General features: G+C 57.9%; 1 protein-coding gene across 1 annotated transcript in view; it reads right to left on the reverse strand.

Moving 5' to 3' along the window:
- DENND2D (DENN domain containing 2D) overlaps positions 1-8,839 on the reverse strand; it is an 18,524-nt gene extending 9,685 nt beyond the window's left edge. The window contains exons 1-5 of the mRNA XM_081817107.1: positions 8,465-8,839; positions 3,693-3,868; positions 2,693-2,805; positions 1,921-1,990; positions 991-1,216 (exon numbers count right to left, since the gene is read on the reverse strand). Coding sequence (XP_081673233.1) covers positions 991-1,216; positions 1,921-1,990; positions 2,693-2,805; positions 3,693-3,868; positions 8,465-8,522 — 643 coding nt within the window. The 5' untranslated portion in view covers positions 8,523-8,839. The remainder of the gene's footprint in view (positions 1-990; positions 1,217-1,920; positions 1,991-2,692; positions 2,806-3,692; positions 3,869-8,464) is intronic.
- Between the last annotated feature and the right edge of the window lie 306 nt (positions 8,840-9,145).

The following is a 9,145-nucleotide window of genomic DNA, read 5'->3' on the forward strand; positions in this document are numbered from 1 at the left end:
CTGCAAGGCAAGATATGGATTGTGGGAGGCAAGGCTCAAAGGGAGCCACTGGGAGGCGGCAGAGGCCCCACGTGTGAGCCTCCCCCCTCCACTACCCCACCAATCCCATCCCTGCCCTGCTCCACTACCCCACCAACCCCACCCCTGCCCTGGTCCAGCCAATCCTTGAGGACCTTCCAGGCCCCTCCACCAACTGCTTCCCTCTCCTCTCTGGCAGAGCCCAGTCTGCTGTTTATCTCCTGCGCAAGACGAGACCTGCTGCCTTCTTCTTCTTACCTTCTTTACCAGGCCCCATTCCTCCTAGCTGCCTTCCCCCCAGGAGTCCTCCCAGAGTAAATCATCATCCACGATGGTACCATGTCCAGTCATGCTGGATGCAGTGGGAGCTCAAAGCGTGGGCCTCTTGGGTGACACCCGGCCCTCCTACTTCCACTGGAGACTCCCCAGAGCCAGGGCCAGACTCCATCCCTCAGAACACTCCGCCAAGCAAAGGTGACAGTGTCCCCTCCTCATCCTCCCAAAGGCCTGCTAGGGGCAGAGCACACTGAAACTCTTGCGTGGCCACCAAGACACACCCCGTTCATTCTGAGAACCAACTCAGGTGTACTGACGCTCCAGTTACTCCAGCAGGAGAAGCCCTAGAGAACTCCACCCTCCGAGGAGTCGGAGGGAGTCTCGGAATAGTATACTATGACTCTGTATAGTAACTATCTTCATTATTTGTTCAGTGTTCTGCGTTTCTCACGTCACTTCATTGGAGCCTCGCGCCAGACCGTGAGTCAGGGAGGTGAGGGATCATTGCACAGCTTTGCCAGATGAGGAACGGGAAAATCCCGCCTCCTAACCTGGGGCTCTCCCTGCTGTCCTGCTCCAGGTGCTTTCTTCCCTGACCAGAAGGGGAGCCTGGGCTCTCTGCAGGGGAGACAGGCCCCTGGGTTCAGCGCCCACTTTTCTCTAAAATCAAGTTGAGCCCAAGCTCCTCTCTGCCTCAGTTTGCCCAAATGTGCCTTGGTTTTCCCCCGGCTGTGAGGGAAGAGCTCCACTCAGGGCCCCGGGAGCACAGATGGGTCAGGTGGCCAGGCAGACCTGGGAGCTGAACAGGCCCAACAGGCCCTGAGGAATCCCGCTCCACCTCTACCTTGGAGAACAGGCCGAAGCAGCCAATGCAGCTGATGATGCAGTACACCTTGGGAAGGCGAGGGCCACGACCGGCAGGCTGGGGAGGGACAGAGAGGCTCCTTCAGTGCTGCAGCCTCCCTAGGGCTTCTCCCAACTGGGGCTGGTGGGGCACGAGGCTGGGGCTGGGGGGCTCACGGGGGAAGGAGGTGGGCAGAGGTGGGCAGAGGTTCTGTTTGTGGCACGGACAGCAGGAAGGCCAGAGCAGCCACCCAAGTCAAAAGCAGATGGCCTGGAAGGGGCCAAGCCCTGCCTCCACCAGCACCAGCACCATCTGGGGTCTGCAGAGTAAGGGAACAAGAGTGCTGTGGAGACGAGGGAATGGCTAGAGACGACAACACTGTAAAAGTGACTTGGAGAATCCTCTCAAGACCCAAGAATCATTGTCTGAATCCTGGTCTACGCTCTGGGAGGCTCCAGGGCTCGAGGCAGCTAGTCCTGGGTACAGAAGCTGGAGGGAGGATTAGGTAGGAGCCTCCCACAGGGCGAGCTGTTGAAAGCCTGGGGGAGAGCAGAGACCACAGCACGGCCAGCGAAGGTCCCCTGGGTGGGGAGAGCGGGGCCTGTGTCCCCATTCCTGCAGGGGTGCAGAGGGCACTAACATGGCAGCAGGTGCTGGGCTGGGCTCTCCCGGCAACCACCACTGCCAGGGAGCCTTGGCTTTTGCAGCTGAAGCTTGAGCAAGCCCAGCTGTGGAGCGGAGCAGGCCGCAGAGAGGAGGGGGCAGTTCTGAGCGGCACAGACCAAGAGGCGCCTGCAGTATCCGATCTTCCTGCTCCCATCCACGTTGGTCAGGACGAAGGAGAAGGTCTCCCTGAGGAAGAGCAGACACACGGTTTGCATTTACTCACGGGATCTAAAAGAGGAAGGCAGTCAGCCTCAGACAGATGCTGAGGGGGGGTCAGGAGGGCAGAGGGGAGCAGCTGATTGATTAATCATGAGAGTAATAATAACATCAGTTATTTATTATGTGCTTATCGGCACCCAGCTCTAAATACACCCCCTCATTGAATTCTCAAAACAACCCTTTGAGGGGGGTTCAATTACTATCCCCACTTTAAGGACAAAGGCACTAAGACTGAGGAGGTCATTCTTATCCAAAGTCATTTGACTCAAAAGTGGTAAAGCCAAAATCTGAACTCAGGCAGCCAAATTCCAGGAGTGATGCCGAAAGGGACTTTGCCACTTTGCCTTCTTAGAAGCCAAAGGCCTTCCATAAAGTCCAGCTTCTGCCAGAAGCAGTCAACACATGGCAACTGTCATTCCCAGGATAGGTGAGAGATTCTTGCCCTTCTCTGGACACAGGTGACTGACTGGTCAACCTGGTTAGTCAAGACCGTTGGCCTTGGGGGACTCCAGGCAAGATGCTTATAAGTGAGTCAACTCCAGTCCCTCTGCGTCAGGAGGTAAGCTGGTGAGAAACTGGCATGCACAGCAAGCCACAGGGCCCACAGAGCTCACACTTGTCCCTTCTCCCCTATTCACAGATTCCTCTGTCCCAGGCCCGAGCAATTACCTGGGATACTCAGTGAGTGGTGCCCACTCATTCCCATCTGGGAAGCAGAACAAGGGGATGGCTCCGAGCAGCCGCTCCTCCTCCTCCTGTTGGCCCCGAAGCAGGTTCTCCCGCTAGAAGGAACGGGAAAAGAAGCCAGTGAATTGTGGAGGCCGCGGCAGGCGGAGAGGGCCTGAGCGTTGGCAGGCTTCTTTTTGAGGCTCTAGATCAGTGTGAGAATAAGCCTTCCTGCTGGCATGGGGGCTCAAGGGTGCCTCAAAGTCACTCGGCACAGGGACTGCAGTCTGGGACTGGACCCACCCCGGGGCTAGAACAGCCCCTCCTAGGCCAAATCTACACGAGCCTGAGTTAGACATCAGGATCCTAAGGACCCACGTAGGCAGGAAGGGGGCCAGGGCCTCACTGAATACAAAAAGGCCCAGAGGCTGCCTGGCCTCCTGGGAGGGCCACATGAGAGAGCTACCATATCGGAGAAGAGAAGTGGCCAGCTCAGCTGTCGAACTGTTGGGGTTAACAAGAAGGATGCCCTATCCCCACCCCTTACCCTAGCCCAGGCGCAGACAAGAAGGAGCCTGGTGTCTGGGCTGTGGCCACAGGCTGAGCCTGCCCACCAGCGGTAAGCCGGCCCCACCCTCTCCTTCCCACCCACCCCAGGGAGGGGAGGCCTGCAAGGAGGTGTGGCAGAAGGCAAGCCTCTCTACAGAGAAGGGTGACTGAGGAAAGAATTTGGAAGAATGAGGAGGCCCCAAAAGGGGCAGAAGAACCCGCCTCGTTTCCCGGCTAGGGAGCCCAGGTCAGTTCCTCACAAAGAAGCCAGACCTAGATCCTGTGGGTGATAACAGGAAACTGGGGTGGGCCTGAAGAAAGGAGCACTGAGCACAGGGCAGCTCTAGACTCAAGCCCCGGCAGGGTGGAGTGGGAGAGAGGCTCCTCTCCCTACCCCCACTGCCTCTCAAACACCCAAATCCTGTCTCCCGCTGCCCCCTCCTTCCAACCTTACCTTGGGAAACTGGTAGGTGATGGTGGGCTCATAGTCAGCCCCTGAACCCTTTTTTTTGAGGGAAACCACGAGGAGGTATTCAAAGAAGTGTTGCCCTCCAGCAAAGGGGGGCAGACAGTGCTCCTGGGCCCTTTCTGGCTCCTTTACAGCGTCCCTCAGATTGTCCTGGAGAGATCCTGAAACCAAGACACCAAGGCCCACTTGGTATCTCAGTGGCCCGTGCCCCAAGGGGTCTGTGTGGTTCCAGGCAACCTCTCCCCTCGGGGCTGCCATGCCAACGCCAAGGTCCCCGGAGCCTACCCAGCGACCCAGGGCCTGGCAAAGCCTGAGAGCCACCTGGGCAGTTTTCGTGCCTGCCCTGGGAGATTTCTGAAAGCGCAGGGAGCCAAGAGGAGGACAGAAATCGCTGGTGTGGAAACCAAGGACATGTACTGGGGAGCCACTCGGGAGGCCCTCTGCCCCAGAGGCAGAGACTGTGCCCACCCAGAGGCGCCCAGGGCAGGACCTGAAGCAGTAAGGCCTGAGCGGACACGGACCTGAATCAGAACAGGTCCCGGGGCCATGTGTCTGTGGCCACACCAACCCCGTGGACAGCACGACCAGCTCTGAAATCTGATAGGGGAAGCATCCCGGCCTCCTCACATGGGGGACCAGGTGGAGGTCAGGCTATAGAGATTCTACAGGAAGAGAAGGAAGAAGCAAACAGCCCATCAGAGGGGTCACCCTAGAAAACAGGAATTGGGCAATCCAGTCCAGACCTGCTCGGAGTCGAGGCAGCCGGTTGCGGAAGAGCCTGAGCATCCGGCCTACCACTTGTCCTTCCATCTTCTCCAGCCTGGGGTGGGGGTGGGGGGGGCAGGCGCATGGAGCGCTTCCCCTTCCTCCAGCACAAGCTGGCTACAGAAAGCCTGGGAGAGAGGCTGCCGCTTCGGTCTCCAAACACAACTCCATGCAGCCACTCCGTGTGCTGCCTTCCAGATAGGGGAGAGCAGCTTCCATGCTGAGCACCCAATGATTGAGCAAGAAGGATGTGACGGGACCCAGGAAGGCGGCCGAACACCCGCGTTGATAGAGGCAGCATCCTGGCACTGCAGCTCTGACCTCAGCTCCTCCCAAGAGCCCCAAGGTGTGGCAAGAAAAAAGGTCATGAGCAAACACCTCTAAGGCCCAGCTGCTTCTGGGCTAAGGGCTGTGAATCCTGTGCTGCAGTCTGCGCAGTGGGTTTATTTACAACCTCGGGACAGTGAAGAATGCCCAGCAGCAGCAGACTGTGGGCACTGGAACCTCACCAGCCCCAGGACAGGGATCTGATATCCCCGTAACTCTGACTCCTGACCTTTCACATCTCAACCTGATTCACTACGGCCAAAAAGCCCTGCAAGGCCCCCCTGCTGCACGCTGAAGCTTCCAGAACTTCAGGACTGCAAGCAAGCGCAGGGGACCAAACCTTCCCCACAGCCAGCAGACCACTGCCTCCCTTGATTAAGATAAATAGACTCGGCCCATTAATTCTCTACATGGAAAATTTTCTCTAGCAGGAGAGTTCTGGAAATAGATCCGAACCTAAAACCCTCCTCTCCTGGAGGTAAAAGAAAGAGCAAACCCATCTCTGAGCTGAAGAGTTCCTGATATGTCAGGATGATCTACAGTGGTGCATCTCTCACCACCCGCAATATATCCTTTTTTTTTTTTTTTAAGATTTTATTTATTTGACAGAGAGTATAAGCAGGGGAATGGCAGAGGGAGAAGGAGAAGCAGGCTCCCTGCTGAGCAGGGAGCCCTACGTGGGCTCAATTCCAGGACCCTGGGACCATGACCTGAGCCAAAGGCAGACACTTAATCAACTGAGCCACCCAGGCGCCCCCCGGCAATATATCCTAAGACTGACTTCTCTCAAGGGACCGGCTCCAGAGCTCCCGCAAAGAATCCCTCTTCCCACATAGGAAGCACTGACTCAGGACATTCTCCCTGGCCCCCAGTAGGGGACTAATTGCATCAGCAGCCTGAGGCTCACTCAGTGGAAAGCAACTGGGGTGATCCCTGCCCCACCTCCACTCCTGCTCAGTCTTTTTCGCCTGTTGGGTCAGGCCAATAGTTCTGCCCAAGCTAAGAGCAGAGCAGCTGGCCCCCTGGGCGCTAGTGGTGTCTCGAGGCTGTGTCTGGAGGCTGGGGAAAAGAGAAAAATAGCAATAAGTCACCTGGGATTTTCACGTAAATTTCTGAGTAAATGCATGGGGTAAGAGCCAGGAGGCAAAAGCGTTTGGTGTCCGTTGTCTGCCACTCCAGCAAAGAATTTGCAGCCTTCTGGCAGAAAGTGGGTTGCTGGAATAGGGGGAGACGGCTGCGTTGTTCTTAAGAGCTCCAGACCAGGCTTCCTTGGGACTAGTAAGAGCCAGTACTCAGGGGCCCAGACATGACTCCTGGGGAGAACCCCAATCACAGTAAATAAGGATGTCACAAATGCTGTAATGATGAGGACAATGACCCAGAACACTCAGAACTGTCACCACGCCTTACTCACAACCTACACAGACTTGTTGCATAATCCTCACCACCTGTCTGAGGAACAAGTATCTTCCTGATACAGATGGGGAAACTGAGGCACAGAATAACTCAGGGACTATTTAGGGACTATTAACAGAGTCTGTTTGGAGTAGGAATTATGACAGTTCCATGTCTATGCTCCCGTCTTCTGGATGCAGTACACACCAAACATCCCACCAATGTGGGATGCCTCCTGTTTGCAAGGGTCTTTGAGAACCCAAATCTTTTCACTGGTCATTCCAGAACCTCAGGAAATTATTCCTTTCCCTAAACCCTTTGGGTTGCATTTTCAGCCCATTTCCTCCTGCTTTATCAGGAGAGCCAGGAGAACAGCAAAACTCATAAAATCAAACAAAAGAAGTTACTAGACTTTTGGGCTGAAGCCCAAGAAATCCAGAAAAAGATTGCTTTCTTCTTCCTTTCAAAGAGGTTTATCAACAGAAGAGAAAAGCAGAAGAGAAAACACTCCATCCTATTAATGTAGGTCATCTCGTTTAATCCCCAGGGCCCTGGAATGAAATTCCTGTCCTGAGTTTTTTAGCTGAGGAGGGAGTCACCCTTTCTAGGGAAGTCAGGAGTCTGGTTACACTTGTTCCTCCACCAGGAAGCCCCTCCCACAGGCACCCGAGTAAAGTTATAGAACCAGCTAGAATATAGGTGAGGGGGCTCTCGGGAACTTTGATTTGGAAAGCTGGCCCTTCCTTTTCTAGTTCAGCTGCTCCCAACTCAGGACCACCACCCCTGCCACGTCTTCCCACCAGGATGACTTACACACACTTGTACACCCACCCACACACACCCTCTTATCACACAATTGCCCTGAGGCCAAAAGGGCAAAAGAAGATGGGGAACTCCCCAGAAAGGTGGAGGGTGTTATGGAAGATGAAGAGGGCACACTCTCCTGGCCTGACAGGTGGCTGACCTCGGGACAGGTAATCCAGGCTGCTCATCTCACAGCTACTCCGTGCCCAGGAAGCAGCTCCAGGCACAATTATCAGCCCAGTCTGGGGGCTGGGGTGGGTGAAACAACTGGAATGTCTCCTCTGGGCTGCAAAAGGCAGAACTCTTCCATTCACACGGATCTCTGAGGGTTAAGGGAGCCCAGGAAAGACCAGGCCAGTACTCTCCGGAGAAAAGAGGACAGACACCAGGCGCGCCAGAGGAGCTGAACTCTTTTCCAGCCGTTGCAGTTCCAGGCCCTGCCCCCACTCTGGTCTCTGACCTCTCTGCCTTGAAATGACCAGATACTGTAAGCCTTGGGTTTAGGGAGAACAGCAAGGACGGGGAGTTGGGGGGGGGGTAGGAGTGATGGTAGAAGGGGCACTGATCTCATTTCCAGATCTCCCCAGTTCGGCGGCCTGGAGTAGGAAGGGGTCTCGCTAAACTTTTTGACTGCCAATGTTAGAAAGCTGGCAACAGCCCCGATTTACTTTCCAATCCGCTCCTTTCTCCTCGGTAGGTTGGGAACTCTGGGCCAAGTATCTAAGGGTTACTGCTGCCCAGCCACAGGACTGGCTACTGGCAAGCCGAAATAAATGTTTGTTGAATGAATGAAAACATGAAGGAACTCCTAATCGCTTTCTTGCAAAACCCAGTGCCCCTGCTAAGAAGAAAGGGAACGAAGGAACAGTGACTTCTAACTGAATCCCCACAGCCCCGTAATTATTCTCCCCTCACCTGGCGGGGGGGGCGAGGGGTGGGTGGCGGGTGTCAGGAGCCCGGGGAGGCGTGCCCTGTCTGGTCCGCACACTCTAAGGCAGCAGCCGAGCAGGCTCTGTCCCAGGTCTGCTGGGGGCCACGCTCTCCCCGGCCCCGCCGCCCGCAGGTGTGGGTGGTCACGTCGGGGAGCTGAGCGGCGGGGCGGGGCTGAGGCTCCGGGAGGGCGCCTCAAGAACACTGCGGTTGCACCACAAACTTCCTGCTTGGAAGGACACGTGGCCCCGGGGCCCCACAACTGCTTCCTTTGGCCCGCCGCCTCCCCCCCTCGCCCCCAGGGGCCTGGCCGCTCCTCTGACCTCCGACCCCCGCCGCCGCCACCTGGCCCCCTCCCCTGCACCTGCGCCATCCGCCACTCCGGCTCACCTGGCGCCGGGCCTGCGCTCCTAGTGGCCCTCGGACTGCCCCCGGAGCCGCCCCCCGCGCCACGCTCCCCCAGCCCCCGCCCCGCCAGCCTCGTGGCCCCGACCTCGGGCGTCCGTGCCGCCCCCGCGCCCCGGCCCCGCACTGACCCCCGCGGCCGCGCTTCAGTCTCAGGCTGGCTCGGAGGCGGCGGCCGAGCCCGTCCATGGCCCGGCGAGTGCCCGGCGCCCGTCCCGGGTCCGCACCGGCCCCGCCCCCAAAGCTCGCTCTTCGCGGGCCCGGCACTTTCGCTTTCACGCGGGGGGAGGCCGAGGGCACAGGCCCGGGACGAGGCGGCGCACCTTCCGGACTGCGGGCCAACCCCCGGCGCACCTGGGCGGGCCGGCTCTGCCCTCGGCCCCCCGGCGGGGTGGCGTGGGGTGACAGAGGGCGCTCGACGCGCGTCCGGGAGGGGGCGGCGCCACCGCGCTCCCACCCTCCGTGGGGCGCCCCGGAAAGTTTGACTGGCCGAAGCCCGCAATCCGCAAACGCGCGGGTGCGACGCGGTCACGCCCTACCTCCGCGGCGGGGGCTGGGAGTGCCCTCTGGGCATCGGTGCCTCTTCCATGTGGCTCCGGACTTACCTCAGAGGGCACAGAATTCTCAGTCAGCACACCCTTCCACCTTTCCTCTCTCTCCACCCCGCAACCGCTTTAGCCTCTGACCATTTCCAGATCTTTTGCCTTCTGTGTCCTTGCACCCGCAGGGCACGTGTCCCTCGCTCTTTTCCCTGTTTCACTTCCCTAAGAACGACAGCAAGCCAAGGGCTGCCCTTTGGGTTCCCAAGGAGG

Source organism: Leptonychotes weddellii, chromosome 4 (genome assembly GCF_054177405.1).
Source record: "Leptonychotes weddellii isolate Sample4059 chromosome 4, ASM5417740v2, whole genome shotgun sequence".
Taxonomy (NCBI): Eukaryota; Metazoa; Chordata; class Mammalia; order Carnivora; family Phocidae; genus Leptonychotes; species Leptonychotes weddellii.